This window comes from Idiotropiscis lumnitzeri, chromosome 21, assembly GCF_059441095.1.
Source record: "Idiotropiscis lumnitzeri isolate Australia: NSW breed Sydney's pygmy pipehorse chromosome 21, RoL_Ilum_1.0, whole genome shotgun sequence".
NCBI classification, from domain to species: Eukaryota; Metazoa; Chordata; class Actinopteri; order Syngnathiformes; family Syngnathidae; genus Idiotropiscis; species Idiotropiscis lumnitzeri.
Window position 1 is genome coordinate 6214618 of NC_142411.1, and position 24895 is coordinate 6239512.

Here is a 24895-nt window from a genome sequence, read left to right on the forward strand (position 1 = left end):
TTTTTATTTCCAACTACTAATACAGCATTTGAATAATTTGCTGCATATTTGCAAAAATGGCACAATTGAGAGCTCAAAATCCTTGCTTTGAACACTGGGTGCTAAATAACGTGACAGCTGATAGACGAGTTGGTGGCAATAGTGGACGATGGAGGAGCCCACTGTCTCGTTGAGATGGGGGCGGGGGGCGGGAGGGTGAAGGTCGGCTGGGTAGGAGGAGGGCAGTGCTATGGGGAGGAATCCATGTGGAGGGAGGGAGGAGTTTTACTCTGCTGCACGGGCACGACTGCTGCCTGAATGTGACAATTAACCTCCGCGCACGCTCATGCACGCACGCTCACGCACAGAGCATCAGGCGCAGGTGCGTGGACTCGCTCCCCACGCAGCTGAGCGAGCCTCCGTTGATGACGGGACGTTGGCGCCTTTGGAGGCAAAAACGCCAAACTACAACAAGGAGGAGAGAGGACGACGTTTTTTTTTTTTAATGTTGTTTTTTGTTTAACCTTCCCCCCTCGTCACTCCACTCCTCTCCACGGGACAACATGCACGCCGGAGTGGGAGCCTGCTTGCTTTTTTTTCGCCAATCGCCGAATTGAATGGTAGTCCTACTGAAATGAGGACCTCGTCTCAGCTGTGTTCCTTGTGATTTAAAAAAAAAAAAAAAAAGGGGGGGGGGGCGCTTTATTCGGCTAATTTCAAGGACGGCGATCAAGAAAACATAAATAAATTAGGGAAATAAAAGTGGCCGAAGGGAGGAGGAAGCAGACATGGAGCGGGACGACACCGTGAAGGCGCCTAAGAAGAAGAAGAGCATCATGGCGAAGATGTTTAAAGTTCGCAAAAGGAGGGAGATGCTGTTTGTACAGGTGTGCTTCATCTGCAGTGCCCTCTTAGTGGCGTGGACCATGTCGGCGCTGTTGACCAAAACAGGTGAGTGCGTGGACGTCACGCACACGCACGTCGACACAAACGATATCTGCATTATAATCCCGCACCACAACTATGTGATCGAGCGGCGATACCAAGGGCACGTGAATGCAACATCGGTGCATTCCCCTGCATATCCTTGATGCCGTTCCAACTAAATGCACCCGACTATTACATGTCGACGTAATTATTTAACTGCACACCGAGGTAGCCTTTTACGATGTCGCTCCGTATTGCCGCAGTGTGCGCGCCGTGGCAGCTGCACATTTTTAATTTGGAGAGGAGGCACAGGCGCGTAATCACGGCGCACGCACGCCTCCTGCTTTACATGCACACACAACGGGACCGGGAATCTGTTTGATTTGTCGGGTTTTGCAGCACGATCCACTGTAGCTGCGCATCATGGTCAGCATGCCCCCCACCCCACCACCACACACACACACACGCGCACACACACACTTGCATGGTTATAGGGAGTGTTTTTTTTTTTTTGCTGTGTAATTGAGATGAGCAGTCATGTGTGGTGCGTGTGATGTCCCACGCACCCCTCACTCTCCAAACATGACCCACCCCCCTCCTCATGTCAAAAGTCTTCCCTTTAGGCTTTTGCAAACACTGACATGCAGAGCATTCCAAACGCAGCATCACAGCCGTTATGTAATCCAACCAGCAACCTTGGAATTTTGGTGAAATATCCCACTAAAATAAGATGAATTGACGGTATCTTGTGGGCAATATGACTGTAGAGGGGGTGTCAATGTGGGTCATCAATACTGCCATTGCTAGATGTGACCTGAATTTTGAGGGAAAAAAATGTCAAAAATATAATTTTTGATGTTGTATTGTCAACCCTCACTTATTTATGAGGTCACGTTTTTTTTTTTGCAAATATAACCAGTTGACTGAACAACACGTCCTAAAATAGTGTAAATGGATTTCATTTTTGTGCAGCTGCCAAAGCACATTAGTGAAGGTGTTTCTAGAAAAATGTTGTTGCTTTCTAACCTGAAAAAAAAGCAATTATACTTTTTGGAGTTAGGGATCTAAAGGTACATTCTTTTTTTTTTTTTTTTTTTAAATGCATACACATTGGACCCCATCCTTACACATGGCGTAGGGGTTGGAGGCATCCAAATAGTTTAAATAAACAGGCTAGATATGATTGAAAAAAAAAAAACAGTGCCAAATGACTACAACTGTCTAAATGAAACTCCTTTTATGTGGGTTACTAAAAATCTAAACTCACGTAACTGTGAACAAACTGATTCTTAAAAAAAAAAGTAGTAGTCTGATTAAAATGTCTGTTCTGTGACTTTAATGTATTCCTTCGTAACAAAACCGAGTTGGCAAATTGTCTGCCGTCAGCTAAAAGCGACAAATTGTCACTCATCGCTATTACTTTTAAAATCAAGTAATCAGTAAAGTAACTAAGTTACTTTTTCAAGCTAACTGTGGCAACACTGGACCCAAGCACAAAGTTGACCAAAACAATTTTTTCAGTGGCGTTTTCTAAAGGCAAAATCACCTAAAACCTGTCCTCTAAAAGACCATTTTGTTCCTTTCTCTGTATCATCTTGAGAGGTTTACCACCCTGCTTTTGTCAGCCCTGTAACGAGCATCGCCTGCTCGTCAGACTCTCGCTGGTTTTCTGTTTAGCTAGCTCGCTCTCAGCTGGGGGGCAACCTCGAGATGACACCACTAAAATGGCAACCCTCACTCGATCAACATTTCAACCACCTGCACACGGGAGCACATCACTTTGACTTAAACTACAAGCTCCAAGCCTCCTACATGAAATTTGTTGAGCAGTATTGTACACGTGTGAATTTGCATTAGGAATTGCTTTTTGCGTATTACAAACCCTGAATTGGTACTTTAGGTCAACATTTTGACATTTTGTCGTCTTTGACGGCATTTTTTTTTCATAATGAGTGCTTTAAATTCAGTTGCTGTCCTCTTAAAGGTTACAAACGACACTCGAGGAACGTCGACCCGTTTTAATGAACTGAGTGTGGACGACAGTAATTGGCGACTGGAATGTTTTGAGCAGGTGGTTGCTTTCTCATAACTATAACTCATGCTGATTTTAATTTCTACATGGAAATTCGTTGTTTTTCTGACATTTAGCTTGTTGTGAGATGAGAGAGAGCGAGAGAGGGTGTGAGAGTGAGAGTGTGTGTGAGAGAGTGTGTGAGAGAGTGTGTGAGAGAGAGAGAGAGAGAGAGAGAGAGAGAGAGAGAGAGAGAGAGAGAGAGAGAGAGAGAGAGAGAGAGAGAGAGAGAGAGAGAGAGAGAGAGAGAGAGAGAGAGAGAGAGAGAGAGAGAGAGAGAGAGAGAGAGAGCCCCCCCCCCCCCAAATGGCTCGTCTTAATCGAGTATGCCTGACCTATGCCGACATTCTTTTAAAGAACCCACCCTCGTGAAATGTTCGTCTGCAGTTACATGACAACTGTCCAATGTGAGAGCATCAGAAATCACCGCCGAACCCATGAGACTGGCCATAATCACATCGATCTAATTGAATAGCTCTTCCCGAGGAAGGGGCGGAGGCTATTTGGGGTGGAGTGTGGGGGGCAAACAAGACTGTGTCACATCGTCGGAAAAACCTGCGTGCCCCCGTCTGATTTATTTTCAGAAAGATCCAGATGGACGGGATTTGATGCCCTTCTCTTGGGTCATATGAAGGCAGAAAGTGGGCGGAGGCGTGATATGCCGCCTTGAATGCTGATCCTGAAGTGGATGTGTGTGTCTGATGGATATGTGATGGACAAGACTTTTTATGAATCAAGTCAGGACTTTCGCAATTTGCGCGTTTGTGTCTTTTAGTTGTTGTCGGACGACTGAAGTCGAACGTGTTTGCAGCGACATCGATGGCCGCATGTTTGTCCTCGGTGCGCCTCGTCCTGCTGGGTTTGATTGAACAGAGCTGGAGGATGTCCTCGCCAACATGCCGGCACCCACTCGGCCTCCTTCTTGTCAATGTTGTGCTTCACGTGTAGGCGATGCCGCCGCGGCCGACTGCGGTTCGTTTCGTTGTCAAAGCGAAGCGCCACGCATGATGTGAGAAGAGCATCAAATGCACTCGAGTCTCACAAATGTCACACTAGTATTAGGATAAAAGCTGTTGTTCAACAATATTTTTTTTTTATTTGTTAAAAATAACGTAGGTTTGTTGCAAAGTAAAATCAACTCTGGTCAGGGAATATGATGGTAAAGCGTCAAAACTGTCTCGATATTTGCACTACAGGTTCACTTTAATTTCAATTTAAATGTCATTTTTTAAACTTAATTTCATCACGGTGTCCTTCGCATGGTAAAAGCGCCGATTACAAGCGCGTCATGTGAGTGGCCTTTGACGAGCAGAATCTGCGTGACCTCACAAGCAGAAGTCGGGCCGACTGGTTGGCCGGCTTGCATGCCTCTTGCGCGGCAATAATTAGGCCCTCGCGTCACCCCTGATTGACTCATCATTTTGCACACAGCAAAACCGTTTTCTCATCTCGCCCGAGGCCTTGTGTCATTTGTGCGGCAACAAATGATAAAAATAAATAAATAAATAAAAAAAATCATCCGGGCTGGCTGGTATGATTTTTACATAAGATATTTAGAACCGCAGTGCTTGTCCTCGTTACAGAGGCTTAAGAGCGGAGATAAAGTGTGCAACGGCTTCGAAAAAAAAAAAAAAAAAAGTTGGAGATTCACACAAGACACATTTTAGGGGATTAAAAATGACAGCCATCCACGTCAATTAGCGAGATCCCTCAAAACTCAAAACTATTTGAATGTTCACTCTCAGCTCAGGCCTGTTCGCAATTGGTTGTCGGTCTTCAAAGCGTCTCACAATCGGAAATCTCTTTTGATGTTTTCTCCGCAGGCCACGGCATGATAATGGAGGACCGTCCCGACCTGGCGCACTGGGGGAGGCGGCTAATGGCGTCAGCGGCGGTCGAAAATGAAACGGAGCCCAAGAACTGTTCGGCACCAGGTAAGCTAGCCAACGCTGTTAGTTTTTGAAGCGCTCGGCCTCGTTTTTAGGCTCCTTTCTTTTTTTTCATCAAAAGGAAACTAATGGCGCCACCTGATCACTGGCAGCGATGTTTATGAAAGCCAAATAGTCTGTAATGCATGTTTAGAGCTCATTTTGTCGCCTCTGAATTGCTAGAAAGTGTCGGACGTGGCGCAAATTGAGATGAGGTGTTATTGTATATCCAAATGAGATCTTTAATGGAAAGAAAATACAATCTGTAATTGCTGCTTTGGAAACTTCCGACATAGCAATTGGCTAATTTTTTTTCGTCTTTTTCCGTCCTCACTCAAAGGTGAGCTGGATCTTATCTGTTCCACCGAAACGCGTCACTTTGAGAACTGAGCTGCTGTGTGCGGCGGCAGTCATGTGACTCCATAAGACTGGTGAAAATGGAGTCAGTAAAGCAAACTTCTTTCCACTTCCATTGGACATGAACACAAAAGGCGCACCCGATTGTAAGGCGCAATTTTTTAAAAATGATTTAAAATGCGCCTTATAGTGAGTCAAATGGACTACTCAAAAGTACCGACGAGGACAATTGATCTGAAAAGTTACTTTAGCTCCTCCCACATTCCAAAACATGCATGAATGCTTGTTTGGCTATGTCCAGTGATTGGCTACTTGTCCAGAGTGCGCCCCGCCTCTCTGCCACTGTAAGCCTCCAGATCAGGCGTGGGCAAAGTACGGCCCGGGGGCCCCACGCGGCCCGTTAAATGTTTTAATCCGGCCCGCCAAACTTGGAAAAAAAATGCAATGAATAAATCTTGTTCATGTTTTATTTTCTGCATATATATTGTTTTAATGCTTTTGTTCATTTTCATTTAAAATTAAATGTTTTTTTTTTTTCTCCGATGAGGGGAGTTACCCAAACACTCCATCCATCTTTTCCTGGTCCGGCCCCTCGGTCAATTTTTAGAACCCATTGAGGCCCGCCAATCAAAAAGTTTGCACACCCCTGCTCCACATCATTCACAATTTTATACCCTGCCAACAAGTGCGTTGGGCATAAAATTGCCAAATGGCTGATTCTGTCGGAAATGCCCTTCCCTTCCGAGCTGCTTTGTCGATGACGGCGTTTAATACGTCCTGTGCATGTGCTGATGAATCTTATTCAAAATCTAGTTGTACAATTCACCACCGTCAAGGTCGTTTTAGCCATTTTTTGTAACGATTGCCCCAAATCTTTGGCTCGGTTTCACTCGTGTTGTGACGCAACGCAATGAGCACTAAAAGGCTATTAAGTCTCATATTGACGGAATTACAACAGCATGCCTTCGGATTTATAACCATTTATTGGATCGGACAAAGAAAATGCACTCTTTTTGTCTTAACCAAAGTCACGCGACAAGTTTTGTGTGTGTGTGCGGCAGCGAACGTTCTATTTTGGAAAGACGTCACAGTGATTCATTGCGGCCTGTGGCGGTTCTTCCAGACTTAATCATCTAAAGGGTCTTTTCGAGCAACAACATGTAATTATTTAACCAAATGGGGTGCATGTCAATTTTAGGATTTGTTTTGTTTGTGTATCATACGTTGTGGAGGACAGCAGGACGCAGGCAATTTGGATGTCATTTAAAGTGTCACAAGATGCCCAGCGGGGCCTAACAGGCTATTATTTCATTTCTGCTCCCACTATGGAATTCTTCAAATCAGCAGTGTTGTCGCAAACTATTAAATGCATCCCAAGCCAGTTTTTACAACTTTTTAATAAAACGGTTCAGCATGTGACTTTTCTTTGTCGTCGCGGCCAACTGAATGAACGAATGACTGGATTAAAATCCTGGAAGTTTTCTTCAACAGAAACGTAATCCTTAAAGATTACCATTTTGATCGTCCCTCCCTCTTTTACAAAAAAAAAAAGTCCCGCGGTGCACCAGACCGAACTCGGCAATCCGCATCCCCTCGTTAACTTGGAAAACCTTTTTAAACAAGCCACAGCCCCCCTCCCCCCCCTCCCTCCCGCGCACCGCTTTGCTTTGTCAGCATGAGTCAGTCATATGACTCGTATCATCTCGGAAATAATCCTGTCACGGACTCACGCATTGCTTTGTTGCAAAACCGATTGGTTTGGTCTGACCAGTTGTGGAGCACATGATTCGCTCTGATTGTTCCTGCATTTCATCATTCCCGCCAACAAGTCATGCCTCTTCACATCCCTTTTTGTGGCCCATTTTCGTTTGTTTTTATATGGATGCAATGGATGAACCGTTTTTAAAGCCACTTTTGTGTGAGGTATCCAATTAATGGCATATTCGCCCATTTTCAGACTTTCTGCCAGTTGACTTGGAAGTATTACGAACAATCTCTACAGTTCCCCTTTTTTTTTTTTTTTTTTTTTGGCAGATACAAGGGTTCCCAAATTGATTTGTACCCTTCTAAGAAATGTGACCGCTGCGTTTGGGCACGGTAAATGCTATCAACAAGCAGCAAAAATCAACTTATCACAGTTTTTGATGCGAAATGGCTCTTTGCATGTTACACATTATATCAAGAATCTGAATCAGAATACCCTTTATTGTCATTATACTCCGTGTTCAACGAGATTGGAGAGCTTCCTTTCAATGCAAATAGGTTTAAAAAAAATAATAATAAATATATATATATATATATATATATATTGCTTACTCAATCACGTAACTTAAAAAAAAATAAAAAATTGCACAGAATGATACTTGCATTGCACATGTTGCAAATATTTCCTGCGAAAGTCTAAATGTCACCAACTCGCGATCTGATTGGCTATCGCAACTGTCCATCGAATCTACCCGTTCACTCACACTGCGCAAAAACCCACACGGTTCATTCTGAAGGCCTCGGACGAATCGTACCTGCTTGTGAAATCTGCCTGGTAACACAAGCTAGCTGAATTCTGATTGGATAAAAACGCTCACCTAAATATACAACACTGTGATATCATACGACGTGATGCTCTCGCACGTCCTCAATTTGTGAGCACTGAAATGTGGATTGCAGGTGATCAATGTACCCCACTGGTAACCTTCGAGCATATTTTTTTGCAACAACACTTCCTCTTGGAGGAAGTAAACAACCTCAAAGTAGAGAAATGTATCCAAATTGATGATGAGGATGCACTTTTTTTTCCTGTTTCCTGTTTCTTTTCCATTACGATGGGTGTGTTTTACTGAAGGAGGGCGACATCCGCAGCACCCGAGCACTATAAATTCAACGTATCCCGGCGGAATCCAAACAAACATGTAATCACCTGTGTTGATTCCACAGTGGACCAGCGCTGACAAAATGGGCTTCCCCTTGAGAGGTGAAGCGTTGGGTGTAAATGGATGGGAGTTGATAAGGATGAGACGGATCACTGTGGGCGTCTGTTTATGTGCTGAGCGGGCGCAACTACCAAGGCTCCATTTAAGCGCGCCGCATAGATAACACTTGACTTCCTTTTCCTTTTTCATTATTGGCGGAAGCCTCACGAGGTGCCGCCGCCGCCGCCGCCGCCGCTGCTGATTTGACATTCATCTTAAGTGCCTTTTTATTGATGTTCCCGTTCCATAGCGAGAGCTTTCGTTGTCGCGTGAGTCTCGAGTAAACGCCGGTCCATTTTTGAGGAAGGCATAATCGCTGGATGTTTGCGCTTCGGTGTTGAAAATGCGTTGTTTGAATACATGTCATTTCACAAGAGTGAACCTTCTGGTCCAACAATGGAAACCTCGCTTTCGCCGATCATACATGAACGCCACCGAACAGGACTTGATGCTCAACTATGTGCATGCGCGTGCGACCGTGCCGAATGGCGTGTATTTTAGTGCTTAAATGAACATGTGAGCACTGCTCCACATGTGACATGAGCATGTGGATTGTGTATTGACCCGCCAAGGGAAGAGGATAATGGCGTGTATGCGTGCATGCTTTTGTAGTCCACCGCGCAAGAGCAAAACCGCGGAGATCGCGTTTTGATACACACTAGCAGCAGCTCATTATCTAATTGGCCAATAATAACCCAGAAAAATCGACATTATTCCGCTCTTATATTCTCTTGAGTATAACACTATATAGTAGCCGTGGGCAAACTACGGCCCGGGGGCCACATGCGGCCCGTTAAACGTTTTAATCCGGCCCGCCGAACTTGAAAAAAAATGAAATGAATAAACCTTGTTAATGTTTTATTTTCTAAATGCTGTGGTTTTTCAAAGACAGATATGATTTTGATCACTTTTCATTTTAAATTCAATTAATATAATAAAATTATTTAAATAAATAAATAAAATAATAATAATTTAAAAAAAAAATCTCCGATGAGGTGAGGTTACCAAAACACTCCATCCATCTGCTCCTGGTCCGGCCCCTCTGTCAAATTTTAGAACCCATTGTGGGCCGCCAATCAAAATGTTTGCCCACCCCTGCCATAGAGTGTTGCTGCGTTCTGGTGTGGTTATCCGGTGTAACAGCGAGGCACTGTCAGAGCCATTGCACGCTTTCTGCAGTTGCATTTAATACACGGCGCAAGACTTGACTGCAGTGTTGAGAAGGCATCATGAGAGGCCAAGCTCGCTCTTACGTAACACCTCCAGTGTCTGCTATATTACACGATTTTGAGCAAATGAGTGCCAGTGGCTGGTTTGCTTTGTTTTTCGTCTCACCGAGAGCCGTTTGTAGTATTGCGGCAATCCTCTGTAGTAAAATCGTCAAAATGCGGCACGGCTAAGTACATTTATAAGAACAAACGTTGCTTGCAGGCTACATCTCGTGACAGACTCAATAGAAAGTGAGACCACTCTTGCGCCGGATCTCATTACGTTGCGCTAAATGGCCAATGAGGAGTAATGGGATTTGTTGAAAAGGGCAAAGTTTGACATTTTGATGCAATTTGGAAACTGTGGCGACGTGTTGCCGCATGCGTCCTATTTATTAGACTAAATAAAAACAATTAGTCTATTCTTAAGTAACCTCGTCTGAGGGGGATGGAAAAAAAAAAAGGCGTTTTAAAGAACTTAAATGTTTCATAAAATCCTCAAACTTCTTGTGAGCTGTCTGTGTGGTCTTCTAATGAGCTGATAAAAGGAGCCGATGAGGGGGTGATGGGTGGATTGCGCCGAATAATAAAAAATAAAAAAAAGTGAGTGATTTCTTGCATAAGCAGCCCAAACAGAGAATGTGAGGTTTATTTTTAGATTTGTAGCTGAGCTTCGCAAGAGGACTTTAGTTTCTTTTTTGGCCTTCTGGCCTCATGCTGGTCTTAAATTTCCGATCTTCTTCGTTGCTTTAACCATTAAGCATCATGACCACCGATGTGTTTGGTTCTTCAAAAATTATTTGCATTTACACTTAAAATGAATCGTGTTTTCTGAATTTTGAAGAAAACGGTAATAATATATATGGACATACGTTTTGTTCCTGTTCATGCAAATTGGATGATTTGGATGCAGTCTCTTTCCCCATGTGGTGTAATTAAATTAACATTCGGCAATTTTCCGCAAATATACAATTTTTTTTGCAAAAAAAAAAAAAGATCCAAACTCGTCCCTCCTGTACAATACAAAGATCTGTAGAAAACTATTTTTTTTTTTTTACATTTCACAGCACCTAGATGAAATTATTTTTTCATATTTCATGTCTAATGGTACGTATATATTTAATGTCTAATATATTGTATACCATATCTTCTGAACTATAGAGCGCCCCTAGTGGTGAAAGAAAAATCCACCGAAAAGCTGCACCGTTATATTAGCCGCATGGTTCAAAATCTAGGAAAAAAATAACGGATTATAGTCCGGAAACTACGGTATATTATAAATTGTCTGACATTGTTATGGATGTTTCAACTCCTTATAACTATTACTTAATATTGCGTACTTGGTACTGAATTAATTAGTCCGTATCGTATTATATCCAGGGGTGTTAGTCTCAGGAAATGATGTATATGGTATTTATTTATTTTTTTTTAGATACACAATATTCCAGTACAATCCAGCCGATGTCTGTCTGTTTTTACAACCGCAACCAATCTCCTCTCTTGACTTTGCAATATGAATTTATATTCTTCGAATGACTCATTTTTGCCTAGCAAAGTGACTTTTGCTGTCCAAACGCGCTCATGTCGGCGCGGACCTATTTAAAAAGTCCTCATTTGAGACGCCTCACTTAAGTCGTCCCCGTCCTCTCGCCCTTGAGCGGGAACGAACGGCGGCGTGTTTGTGTCCGAGCGCGAGTCGCACGCTTGTCTGGTCAGGTGTCACGGAGGACCGGGAGGTGACCACCGCTGACCTTATAACACCTTTTGTGGTGGGCACACTGTAAATAGCCAGTCAGCTCGCGCTATTTGGATGCACTCGGAGGGGGTTGGACATGCAAGTAAAGAACATTCTGTATGCCTGCACTGTTGAATTATTGATTCCGCCACTTGCTGTTGGTGAAAATTCACAACGTATTTGTTTGCAGGAAAAATATGGGAAGTGTTTTACGACATGATGATCAAGTCTCAGTCAGGATTTGTTGATCCTTTTTGGAGGGCCATTGCCAGATTGTGAAATTGATTGTGCTGGGATTTCCCCTTCATTCAGCATCTAAACCTGCCTGGAATGAAATGAGCCGAAGCCTCTCGACGGCGTGTTTCTCGTCCACTGAAATAAACTTGGATTAGTCACCGTGCACATGAGCTGTGTAACGGTTTTATATTAGATAACGGTGAACATGTGAAGTCACAATTGTTATCTCGCGAAGAATTTATTTTTGTCGAAATAATGGCTGATGTAAATGAGCAGTTGCATAATTTTTTTTTATTTTTTTTATCTAACATATTTTACACAACCTTAAAACATTGTTGTTGTCTTAGCTAATAGTGGACGTACAGTTGCATAAATGTTTTTTTTTTTTTTTTTTTTTTTTTACCTAACAGATATTTTACACAACTTTAAAATACCGTGTAATGGCTTTGTATTAGAAAAAGACGGACATGTGCGTCAATGGTTCCGTATATTTTTTTAAATCACAAAAATAAATGGAAATTAACAGTTGACTAAACTCAACTTTAAAATGCTCTATATAGATAGGTTATTAACCGATGCATAGATTTAGTTCACAAATGTGTTAAAATGATGTAATTTGCTCTCTAAAATGTAGAGGGAAAAAAAAGAACTAGGAATGTATCCTAAAAGATTTTCGCAAAGGATTTAAGGCATGAAAGTTTAATTTTATATTTTCTACATAGTCAAAGATGACCACGAAGTTAAAAAAAAAAAAATATATATATATATAAATATATATAAATATTACGGTGAGGTGAGGACAGATGCAGAGTGAAGTCTCAGGTGAGCCCTGTTCCACTTCATGAGTCCATATGTGACCAGGGCCCAAAACGTGCTTTTATTTATTTTTATGCCGTAATCACAACTCATCCAACCCGACCCTACGGTAAACCGAGATGTAATTTACATCAAACGAGCTCGCTTTTGCTTATTGACGCCCCAAGTGACGTCGCTGCCGGGGCATTAGCGCATGCATGTATTTGCGAGTGTGCGTCACTGACAAAAGTGGAGTGTGTCCAGCCGGGCCTTTTCCCCCCTCACAGATGCTGCTCGTGTCCCAGAAGAGCGTAGCCTACTTCTGTCAGCCACCAGGTGAACTATTGAGCGCAGATGATGGATGAGCACCTCATTTTGGGAGCTTTTTTTTTTTTTTTTTTTCCATTTCTTTCGCATACTCTGCTTTTGTTATGATTACAAACATTGGTGGGACCTCAGAATGTCCCTGAAGTTGTACAATTTGGAATGAAAGCAAATCAAAAAAAGTTCACCGTATTTCATTGTTCAGTTATTACACGTCACACTTTTTTTTTTTTTAACAATTTCGGACACAGGTGTCAAACTCGGGTTCGGGGGGCACACCTCAGCCCAGCTGATCACTTTATGTGGCCCGCAAAAATCTACCAAAATTTCAAATTGTAATATGTAATTAATAAATAACTTTAGGTATTGAAGATTTTTTATTTATTTATTTATTTTTTTGTACTTTATTTTTAAAGTAACTTGAACTGCAGTTATCCTTGACTTTTCCACATTTGGGTAGAAATGCACATAAATGAATTATGCGGTTATTTTGCCCAGCTGAGTGATGCAATCCTTGGTGTGCTCAGATGGATCAGCATCCATATTGGCGTGCATGTACTATCAAGCATACTCTTGACTTGTTTCGGTGCTTTGCTTCTTTTTACATTTTGCTGAGAATGTTGATTTAACGCTTTGACATCCTTTACAAAATCACTTTGTATGAATTTATTTATTTATTTATTTGATTTTAAATTAGGCATGATAGTATTTCCCAGTTAGGTAGTAAAGACAGTTTACCCTCATGACATAATCTGTCCAAGACTTGATGGGCTGTCATTGTGGTCCAACGTGCTGAGGTCTGCTGACCCATCTCAATGTCATACAAGTGGTTTGGGGTGCAGCAGCGTGGGCGAGGGAGGAAGAGGCAGGAGCAGGGTGATGGCGGCGGCGGCGGCGGCGGACACGTGCCTCGCTGTCGTGTGTTGACCGTGACATTTCCTCTCTCTCCCCAGCAATACACGAGTTCCCCGATGACCTTTTCACCAACGACGAGCGAAAGAGCGGTGCCATTCTGCTGCACATTGCGGCGGTAAGAGACAATCTTTTTGAAGTTTCATTTTTGCACCTGCATCACATCATAGCAAAAAAAAACAAAAAAACTTGTGAAGCTCATGAGGAAAAGCAAGTTGTAAATGCTGTTTTGCTTTGTTCCTTTTTTTTTTTTTTTTTTTTTTCTTAATGGCTTGTTCAAGAAATTCCTTGAAAATATGAACATGTTGTAATCATTTTACCAAACCAGTACTTGCCACACTAAAGTCAAATCCACTGACGGAGGCCATAAATCACGCCCACAGCTAATGTAGCGAGTGAGCGAGCACTATCAAATATTAATTTTATTTTCCGGCGTGTTGGAAATGAAGTTCTCCTAAATATTCATTAAGTATTTAAAGTAATTCTCAACCCGTGAGTGGTGATGTCAACGTTGGCTTGACTCGTGATGATCAGGCCAAGATGAAAATAAAGATGAGTCAGTGAGTGACTTCATTTGATTTCCAACTCCTGTCACGTATCATATTTGGATAGTGAACATCTGGATTTTCATTTGAATTGCAACATAGTTAATTGTCTCGTGCCATTTAGACGAAGACCGTTGCATTGGTTTGCCTTTTACTATACGTCGCTGGCATAGATAGACAAAGATACTGTATTTATTGACAATAAATAATTTTCTGACTAAAAAAAAGTGCACCAAGCAAACTAATTTGGAATTAGTGGGCTCTATGAAATTGCATGACTGTGTAGGCATCTTATCTTTAGCCCTCCTTTATATCCTCATAATTGCCTGCAATAAAAGCGTGTTCTAAGCTCCAGTGGAGGTGTAATATATTGTTGCTCCCTCGCTTTTAATGCATGCTTCAGCGGAGGAGTAATGTCCCCTCAACGCAGCCAAAACCCAAAAAGCAAACGTAAGCGCCGGTTGTGCAGGTTGCGCTTCAAACTGCAAATCCCTAAAACCGAAAGCTATTTAATATTGATATGCATTGTGTCATGCTCTTCAACTGTGCGTCATGATTAAAAGATGCATTTGAAGACAGAGCTGCAGTGCGCCATGCTTGGCTCCACTGAACTAACTTGAGTTTACCTTGACGTGTGCTGTCAGCTCAGCTGGGCTCTGCCGTGCCTGCACTGCCCCCTGTGGACAGCATAGTGCACTGCAGCACAAGCCGGGCTCTCCTCTCACACCAGATCTATAATTTATAAATTAGACCTCAGCGACCGAAATAGGCCGCCTGCTCACCCCACCGAAGCCCCCCATGGGCGCACGTGCACGAAAGCCCTCCCTTCGGGCCCTTACTCTGCAGAGCGGGATTTGGATTTCAATGTTATTTGTCATGATTTTAATTTCGCAATAATGACATGTAGTAAACATGAGGATGCTGCTTTCCCACAGGGAATGCTTTGTTTAAATGCTAGCAACTGTGTGAAAGTCACATTTATGATAAATAGCTTTTAGAAATTTAACTGACTATCTGCTTGGCAATTATTTTTAAGAAAGCGGCAAGAGTTGCATTCACGCCAGTTGCTTTTTTACGTCGGGCCATTTTGGGTTGCGCCAAGGACAGTACAAAATGTTTAAATAAAATCTGATCCTCAGCAAAATTCCTCGGGCTGACTTTTTATATCGGTTGCTCTGTTGGTTGTATTAATTGTAATTTAACGGCAGTTTGGATTAAACGCTTTTAAACCGCACTTTCCTTAAGGGCATCGATACAGTATGTGACAGCTGTTCATTAATACCACCACTATCACGTCACAATTATAGAAAATATCAATACTGTCTAAATACTCACCAAAGAGAGACATTTTTCGATGTTAGTGTGGAGATGACGACAAATCAATCAGAGAACAACCTTGTTGTGGGCCAGCGAGGCAAGCTACAGCAGCGCCATTTGATCGAAAAACGGCCAATTTTCTGAATGAAATGTCCTTCATTTGAATTCCACAGGCCCTCTACATGTTCCTGGCCCTCGCCATCACGTGCGATGAGTATTTTGTGACGTCACTGGAGAAGATATGTGAGGTACTTTGAGGGGCATTTATTTTCGTTTGAACGCTGCCGGTGTGTTGGCGTCACGTGACCACGTGTGCTCTTATCCATCGCAGAAACTCCATCTTAGTGAAGACGTCGCCGGCGCCACCTTCATGGCAGCTGGCAGCTCCGCGCCCGAGCTTTTTGCCTCAGTCATCGGTAGACACGCACGCGCGCGCGCGCACAGATGGTCGATGTCACGAGCGATTCTGATTGGTCGCCTCCTTGTGTGCAGGTGTCTTCATCACCCACGGAGACGTGGGGGTGGGGACCATTGTTGGCTCAGCTGTCTTCAACATTCTTTGCATCATCGGGGTCTGCGGGATCTTTGCTGGACAGGTGTGTGTGTGTGTGTGTGTGTGTTCACAGACATATTAATGTCATTTTCGTTTGGAGGCTTTATTGTAAATAAAAACATGCCGAAATATTGTGCGTTCTGTGTATGGTACAGGTAGTGGTGCTGACTTGGTGGGCAGTTTTTCGAGATTCCTTCTATTACATCTTGTCCGTCATCGCTCTTATTGCAGTAAGTTGGGCTCATCATGATGTATATGTTATTGTTACATAAAAAAATTTTTTGTTTTGTTTCTTCCCCTCGCTTTACACGTTCCAGTTCATCTACGACGAGAAGATTGTGTGGTGAGTCAAATTCTTTTTTTTTTTTTTTTTTTGCCACTTTGCCGTCTTATGAAGTAACTTCTTGTGATTGTGAGAGCTTCTTCACTGAAAAAATATCAAGGGTCCCATGGTCCAAAATCCCAATTTGTGCATATTTATTTGTGGATTTCCCCGTTTTTATCTATTAATTGCTCATTTCAGCTTTACCCCCCCCCCCCCCCTGAAATATTTGCGCTTTGATAAGGCGAAAGATTGAGACTGAATAAGTGGTTAAAGGTTAGCACAGTGTCTCCAGATTTGATTATCTATTAATTACTTATTTCAGCCTGCCTCTTCAAAAGAACTGGTCTCGGCAGTCTTCACAGCTCGTGCTACCTCATGTGATGGCAAAAAGATGATAAATATTCATATCTCAAGCCTTTTTTTTTTTTCTTCATATAGAAAGTTTGTCTTTTTATCCCGATCTTATCTCCAAATTTGGGCGCTATTTGATATGGTTGCATTTCTGCACTTCCACTTCCCCTTTGTAAAAGCCAATCAGTTGATTAGCGACCAGGCTGTAGTCCGTCTTCTTTTTTTTTTTTTCTTTTTTTCATCCAATAATGTCAGCCTTACAACCCGAGTGCAAAGTTATCGCGGACTGCATTATGCTTCTTCTAAATGGCAATGAATGTTATTAAACATGTTAAATACATGTATTTTTTTCCAGGTGGGAAAGTTTAGTCCTGGTGGTCATGTATGCCGGATACATTCTGGTCATGAAGTAAGTCAGTCAGAAAGATTTCAAGCTTTGACTACAAGTTGTCAGCGTTCAATATATTTATCATGAAAATGATATGCCAACCTCCGCTGTCGATTGTCGTGCGTTTTGTTTTTGTTTTTTTAACGAGGATTTGCTTCCATTTGGTGCCTACGCCGCTTATCTTAAATGGCCAATAAAAACGATCCTTATGCCGTCCCTTGCGCCACTGATCACAGCCGTAATAAGCCAAACTAAAGTGCCGTAATGAGCAAAATATTTTCTTGATCCCTAAAAAAAAAAAAAAAGTAATGTGGAATTGTTTCATCGGGTTGCAGTATATTATGGTTATAAGAAAAGTGCATATTTTGTACCAATTAGCTTGTTTTCCCTTCATCAGAGAAATCGTGGTGCCCTCTTTCCAATATTTTTTGTCCCCCCCCCCCCCCCTCCAAATTCGAGAACGCTGAGCGGCGTGTACGTGTGGTCCCAGCGCATGACCGCAAAGCAGCATGTCATGGTCATGGCGTGTGCGCCCGTCTGGGTGCAGCTGGTAATCTGTGTTGCACTCTCAGCAGCCCGCGCTCTCTCTTGCTGCCCCCCCGTGCAGCCCTAAAGAGCACCGGCTTAACCGGATCACTCCTCTCTCTCCTTCCTCGTTCTGCAGGCAAGACGCAACTTGCTGAAGGGGATGCTGCTGCTGTCATGTATTAACACCCCCACCCCCCTCCCTGCCCCCCCCCCCCCCTCGCCCTTCCTAAAATATCCACTGGCCATTTGAGGTTGTTCCTGTCAAAATGGAGGTTGCTTCGAGGTGTTTCCGCGCCACTCAGAAAAGGGGGGAGAAAAAATAAGTCAAACCAGAGAAAAATGTCTTGCTGCGCAATTTTCAGACTAAACAGTTTTGTTTCAATACGATTACACACACGCAAACGAGCTAAGCTATAACACTGCACGCCAATTTAAAAAAAAAAAAAAAAAAAAAAATTACTTGCTAAGGGTGTTGTAACGGCATAAATAATTCACACCGTTTGCATTTCTGATGAAATTTGGCTAAGTTGCTGCAATGCTTGCAGCCCATTTTTTTTTTTTTTTTTTTTGGGTGGGGCTACTTGTGTTGGAGTTGATTAAAAGCATGTTCACAAGACGTTTTAGGTGTCCCAAAAGATACATTTCAAATCCAAGTAATTGGATTCCCATTCCCAGCCTTCTCTGCCACGCCCACGTGCACCTTTTGGAATGATTCTTCTCCGCAACGGCGTCATCATCACAACCGTCTTCCACCCGAAGAGAACGCGGGTTTTTCTCAGCAGGAACTGTCAGATGCTCTGCTTTGTGAGCAGGAGCATCCTGCGATGACCGTCGCCTTTTTTTTTTTTTTTAAGTGCTGCTTGGTCATCTGACCCACATTGAAGGAGAAAGCCCGTTCTTTGTAGTTTCGATTTGCAATACTGCATCGTTAGTGACGCCAATCCTGGAACATTTCTGACACATCTTAGCTACTCAGACATTGCGTTTTAATCGTCCATGTTCATCTACATATTGTGCAGCGCTTGGCAATGAAAGGCTCCCATTTTCCAAAGTAACAGATCTATCAGAAAAACTCCAGATCGGCCAGAGGTACTAAAATTTTTTTTTATGCGCGCCACCTTATGCGCATGTGCACGCCTTGGTACAGTTTAACGGCCGTTTGCCTTTTCATGCCGCGCTAAGGAAGGCAATGTTACTCTTTTTAATTTAGGGATGGGCATGATTAATCCAAAAACTGTCAAGTGAATAGGGAATGATTTCAAGTCTTTTCATTCATGAATCCGAATGCCCCTTGAAAGTGTCGAAATACAAAAAAAAAGATTGCATTCGGAACCTTTCGGAGGACATTTTGTTCCGTTTAGTCGGCGAGGACCAACAACAGAGCAGCTTTTGTACTGCCGTGCTCTCAGACGCTTCACGTTTAATGGCTCTCACGTTGCTTTGTAATTGTCATACTGGGAGGGAGGAAAAAAAAAAAAAAAATCTTTTGGCCGAACATTGTGAAGCCAATTTCAGGCTTTGTGTGCGTTGTAATGCATTTTTGTGGAAAGTAGGTCGCCTCATGCTATGGATGAGATCAGAATAAACATTTTTTTTTTCCCGCTCATTAATATATTTCAAACAACTCTTTGATCTCTGTTGATGCAAATGAGTTCTTCCCAGTGTGCCCACTGACCTCTCCACGTGCGTGTCTCCTCTTCCAGATTCAACTCCAGCATGCAGGCGTTCTTCATGGGAAGCTCCAAGAAGAACGTGGCCAACGGTAACGCGGCGACCAGCAGTGAGATGGAGGACGGTAATGCGCCTTATTATTGGGATGACGACCCGTCAATGCCCTTACTGGCAACAGGTGAGGTTAATCAGACAGGCTGAGGGGGAAACAGGAAAGCGGCCTGTCTGCCCCCCCCCCCCCCCCCCCCATTGCGGAAATGTGACTTTCTTTGGAAAACTTCTGCGCTCATGTGGCATTTAATCGTTTAATCGTTCCTTCTGTTCTGCTCAACTCATCTGATTCATTCTCTCCGCTGGGGGGGGCGCGCTTAATTCTCTCCAATTGGCAAACTTCCAGTCCTGTGATCCCGATGAGCTATATTACATTAACCAATGTTAATATACCGTGAATAACACATGGCTCGGTTTTTTTTTTTTTATTAACTCATTGACTGCCATTGACGGCTAAAGACGTCAAAAATATTTTTTTTTTCAATTGGCTGGAAGTGAATGAGTTAAGCTTTTATTGAATTCGTGCATGTGAAGAGCCGTGGAGCCACCAAATTGGAATGCCGCCCGAAGGCATGAAGTGTGGAAACGAGAGCGGTATCCTTTTTTAGAGGTATCCACACGACTCTGTGCAATGAGGCGAAATCCGACGCGTCCAAGATTGGAACGTCCGGTCCACAGCTCAATCGTGTGCCGTTTGTGAAGCGACTCGCCTCCCAGGTACACGGGCGTAAGCGTCGTCTGTTAATGGCGAGTCCAAAATATTACTCTTCATATGCGCTGGTTCACTTCTTATTACACTTTAATTCCAGTTAAGAATGTTAAAAGCAATGCGGGACGTTGACGCATTCTTCCGTTTGTTGCACATTTCGAAGTCAAGTTTCCGCATGGAAAAAACACAGTGGTTGACTTCTTTTTACACTTGTGTGGGAATTTTGAATAATACAGCATTGCTTGGCTCATTTGATCAGCGAAATTTGTTATTTTAATTGGCATTATTCCCAATGGGTTGTCATTTTTTGGAGTCAGGAGGTTTTCCTAATTGACTTTTTTTGTGTAATATAGTTCCGTGTCATGGGACTGCACTCTTGTCTGCTGCTTTCTCTGAAAAAAAAACCCCCAAAAAAACCCTTCAATAACATTTCTCCTTCTTTTGAGCTACTTCTCTTTGCTCTTCACTAATGTGTTTTCTGACTGACCGATGGAGCTAACCCAGCGCCTGTCTGTTTAGCCTTACTAAACTTGCTCTCGCTTGTTGCCAACAGTGTTGTGCCAAATGTTTGTGTCGCGTACTACTTTTCTGCTGCGTGCTCCCTGCTGAAGTGGTAATGAATTTTAGAAATGTTTTTTTTTTTTTTTTTTGCATGCATAAATCTGAATTACACTAACAAGGGTAAAATTTAAAAAAAAAAAAAAAAAAACGTTTGTGTATGGTGGTGACTTCCATCTTTACAATTCGACTCCAGTAAAGCCCACCAAGGCTTACAGCCGCGGCTCCGTGGTGATGGTGGACGAGATCATGAACGCCAGCCCGTCCAAGTTCCGCTTTCCCGAAGCGGGCTTGCGGGTCATGGTCACCAGCCACTTCGGACCCAAGACCCGCCTGCGCATGGCGAGCCGCCTCATCATCACAGAGGTACACATGAGGGTTGTCGGCGTGCGCGTCGTGCACGCTTCGCCGCGTGCCCGGGATTTAGTGTCTCTTTTCTGAAAGCGCCAGAAGTTGGTCCAGGCGGCCAATGGCGTGGAGACGCAAGTGATCGATGGAAAGACGGACATCGAGAACGGGAACGTGCCGGAGGACAAACCCACGGAGGAGGAGGAGGAAAGCGGCATCTCGCCGTTTCGGATTCCTAGTACGCGGATGACGGCCACGTTTATGACCGACGACGCCAACGGAATGCCATGAAATTCTTCTTCTTATTTTTTTTTTTTTTTTTTGCAGAGGGCTGTGGCAACAAAATGAAATGGCTGATCTCATGGCCTCTACTCCTGTTGTTGTTCTTCACCGTCCCGAACTGTGGCAAGCCACGCTGGGAGAGATGCTTCATGTTCTCGTTTATCCTCTCCACCGTCTGGATCGCAATCTTCTCCTACCTGATGGTCTGGATGGTAAGTTTTGACGCTCTGTATCCGATTCAAGTGTCCCCTCCGAAAAAGAGGAGCCCATTTGGGGGTTTATGTGCCACCACACGTTGCGTTCTCCTTGCAGGTGACTATCATTGGCTACACTCTGGGAATCCCCGACGTCATCATGGGTATCACCTTCCTGGCAGCTGGCACCAGCGTCCCCGACTGCATCGCCAGTCTCATCGTGGCTCGCCAAGGTCGCCTCGTCCTTCTGCGTCGACTTTAATAATGCGTTTCCCTGTTTGCCGTTGCTGAGCATCAATCAAAAAAGTGTATTGGATGTTGTTGCCATGGATATATGTTGTTCCTGTTTCCAATTTGTGTTGCGTATTTCAGGTTTGGGCGACATGGCCGTGTCCAACACGATCGGGAGCAACGTGTTTGACATCCTCGTGGGCCTGGGCGTGCCCTGGGCAGTCCAAACCATGTGCGTTGACTACGGATCCGAGGTGATGCTTGCCCGTTCCTTCGTTATTCCCGTTTACCGTACTCGCTGACTCACACAATCGCGCCAAAGTGAACAGATTGTTCCGCCTTTTGCAGGTGATGATCAACAGTCGAGGACTTGTGTATTCAGTGGTGCTTCTGCTGGGATCCGTGGCGCTCACGGTGAGTTTGTTGAATTGATTTTAGGCTAATCTGAAGCCATGGCAAGGTTGGGAATGTGGGGTTGGTGGCCAAGTGTTGAATTTTTTAGGAAGATGGATCTGAAGGCAATCAACTCATTTACTGCCATTGACGGCTAAAGACGTCAAAGATCTTTTTTTTTTTTTTTTTTTTACTTGGTTGGTCGTGAATGAGTTAAAAATAAAAGCAAACTTGTAACATACTGTCCACAGCAACATTGTCACCACAATGTAGTCCTGGTTGCTTCTTTTATGATGATGCACCGGCGTTACCATGGCAATGGCAGAGACAGTTAAAAGCCAGTGTGCCATAGAAATGCTTTTAAAGCTGTTATTTTAAAATCACATTATGACTCGGTTGTCAATTTGGTGTCATTGGAACAAAATTGACACTTCACACATCTGACGCCAAACACAGAATCATCTTTTAGACGTTAATCTTTCTGGTACTGATTTTTGGTTTTGAAGCAGGTTGAATTTGTCCACATCGTCAATTTGTGTGTGCTGCTTTTCTGACTTGGTTTGCTTTGCAACCCAAACAGGTTCTGGGCATTCACCTGAACAAGTGGCGTTTGGATCTGAAGCTGGGCATCTATGTTCTGGTCCTGTACGCCATCTTCCTCTGCATCTCGGTCATGATCGAATACAACGTCTTCACTTTTGTCAACCTGCCCATGTGCTTTGAGGAGTAAAAGTCGCCACGCAGCAGCAGCAGCACACCAAAAAAAACAAAACAAAAAAAAAACTCACAGCCCCAAAGTCTCACCCGTTCCCTTCAATAATACTGGACCTATCTCTTTTCTTCACTTTCAGTCTGTTTAGTCCCAAGTTTGTCCACGAGGTGGCACACTTGAGTCGTTCTGCATCTTTCGCTCACACGGTGCCAGTCCTTGATGCTCATTTGGAGCGTTGCCTGTTACTGCAGTTCTGCTGTCCACCTGTCAACTGTGTCCATCCGTTTAGCATGCCTTTAGCTGTCTGAGGTGGGGGGGGTTCCAGAATTTAATGCTGCCCCCCAAGTCGTCACTACTTTGTCACTATTTAATGTTGACAGGATCCTCACAAGGTTTACGACAAAACTCCAGGACCCAAAGAGAAAAGCACACACTTTTTTTTTGTGCCCCCCCCCCCCTTGGACGAGGGTCTTGTCCTTGGCAGCTCCCCTCCTGCAGCTTCCAACTTGACACAAAGAACTACAAACTGTACCACCTGCGAACTTTTCTCACCTAACTTTTTCAGGACTGTTTGGGGAAGCGTTGAACTTTTGGGGTGTTATGCGTATGCAGCACTGCACAACATTGAACTGTATACAATTTTTTTTCTTTTTCTTTTTGTGGTTATTTTTTTTTTTTTTTTTTTCAAAAATCCCTCCATCTTTTGTGAAAGATAGAGAGGGAGAGCATGTTGCAAGTCACTCCAAACAACTTTGTACGCGGACTACTTCCTGTGCTGGATGGAGATTTGAAAACCATCTTCAGATCAGTGTGATGGATTTATGTATTTATTTAATTATTTTTTTTTTTTGCCATTGACTTTTGAGACAAAGGAACTACACGACTTTCTGTATGCTAGACCACCCCCTTGGCCTGTTTGGGGGGCCCAACCACAGCCACCAATGATCAGGGACAGCTCTCGGGTGGGGTGGGGGTGGGGGGCGGGGCTATCTTGTCGATGTGAGTTGTACGTAGATACTGCACTTTAACAACCATCTTCTCATTCTGAATCAACTAGTGCTTCCTTTGGTGCGCGTGTGATACGAATGTGTGTACGTGTGTGTGTGTGAACATGTTGAGCACACCCGCCTCTTGTCCGCAGTGCATGCTGGGATGTTAAATGCAGTGTTCCCCCTCCTCCCTCAAGCACAGCGTAAAGGCTGTTTGTCTCCATCAGGCATCTCCATGGCAACGGCCAGGTCCAGTTTTACACACACAAAAACTAAAGTAAAAGAATCGGCAGCTACACTGCAATTTGTTGCAAAATTGCAAGCATTGAGCCGAACTTGAGTTATGACAAAAACTGGTGGGTGGGCTGGGGGCGGGGTTAATATTCCTGTGCCACACGTGGCGGCAGGCACTTGTATATGCAATCTCAATGTCATGACTTGTGTGTGCGTGCGTGACACGAGGCCCCTGCCAGGTCGCCATGATGATGTTGTCCGTCTAGTACTAAATGTGTGAGCTCACAGGTGTGCGTTTTTTTTTTGTCTTTATTTTTTTGTTTTTGTGATTGCTGTCGAACTGAGCCAAAGGACGGACGCTATGTTTCCACAAAGAGGCAAAACGATGGATCGATTGTCTTGTTCGGACTTTCCGAGGACCTGGATGAGGGCACTTGGAGAAAATTAATATTGGACCCCGCCCCAAACCTGAAGATGCTCGTCCATTTCAATGCTTGTTGGCGGTGACCACAAAGGGCCCATCTGTAGATACACCTTCTTGTCTGGCAGCACCACTGGACTCTTATTGGAGTCTAGATGTGCATTTTTCTTTTTTGTTTCCTAAGGCTGCTCTTTACAGTCCTATCTTGGTTGCCAGGTTGGAATTTTGACCTCCTTCATTTGTTGTGGAGCTTGCATTTGTCAGCGTCTTTTTCTTTTTTTTTTCCTGGAGGAAGAAGAGGGGGGGAAAAAAAGAATTGTTTGATGCAGACTGGATGGAAGTCCAAGTGTATAAAACTATCACGCGCACGCCGTGGAAAGGTGATGAGAACACGAGAAGGACTCGTGTGTATTTCTTTGATTGAATGCGACCTGATGCACTGTGAGCTCAATGTGATGTGGGAGTCGTCAACAATAACTAATGATTAACAAAAAAAAAAAGTCTGTTTAATGTAAAGTTAGTTACTATTAAAAAAATATACTGTATAACTTATATGAATGTATTGTCTTGCTATACTGGACATATCCAACCAATGCATTTTACTGTAAAGCAATAATGTGAAGAAAATAAAATAAAATGGTAAAATCGTTCCTGTA

General features: G+C 43.5%; 1 protein-coding gene across 2 annotated transcripts; it reads left to right on the top strand.

Moving 5' to 3' along the window:
- The first annotated feature begins 281 nt into the window (after positions 1-281).
- Positions 282-24895, top strand: slc24a4b (solute carrier family 24 member 4b). Of its 2 annotated transcripts, none has more exons than XM_088286168.1 (17): positions 282-930; positions 4801-4911; positions 13481-13557; positions 15475-15549; positions 15633-15717; positions 15794-15897; positions 16010-16084; positions 16172-16197; positions 16886-16939; positions 19150-19241; positions 20632-20801; positions 20880-21021; positions 21111-21277; positions 21378-21492; positions 21632-21744; positions 21839-21904; positions 22464-24895. In XM_088286168.1, the coding sequence occupies exons 1-17, from the start codon at positions 768-770 to the stop codon at positions 22611-22613; spliced, it is 1785 nt and encodes a 594-aa protein (XP_088142294.1). In that variant the 5' UTR covers positions 282-767; the 3' UTR covers positions 22614-24895. The 2 variants fall into 2 exon arrangements, with proteins under 2 accessions (XP_088142294.1, XP_088142295.1); XM_088286169.1 differs by having other exon boundaries at positions 20886-21021.

Coding starts and splice junctions, on each gene's coding strand:
- slc24a4b (XM_088286168.1), top strand. CDS start 768: ATGGAGCGGGACGACACCGTGAAGGCGCCTAAGAAGAAGAAGAGCATC. Junction 16,085..16,171: donor CCGTCATCGCTCTTATTGCA/GTAAGTTGGGCT, acceptor TACACGTTCCAG/TTCATCTACGACGAGAAGAT. Junction 21,022..21,110: donor CTCGCCGTTTCGGATTCCTA/GTACGCGGATGA, acceptor TTTTTTTTGCAG/AGGGCTGTGGCAACAAAATG.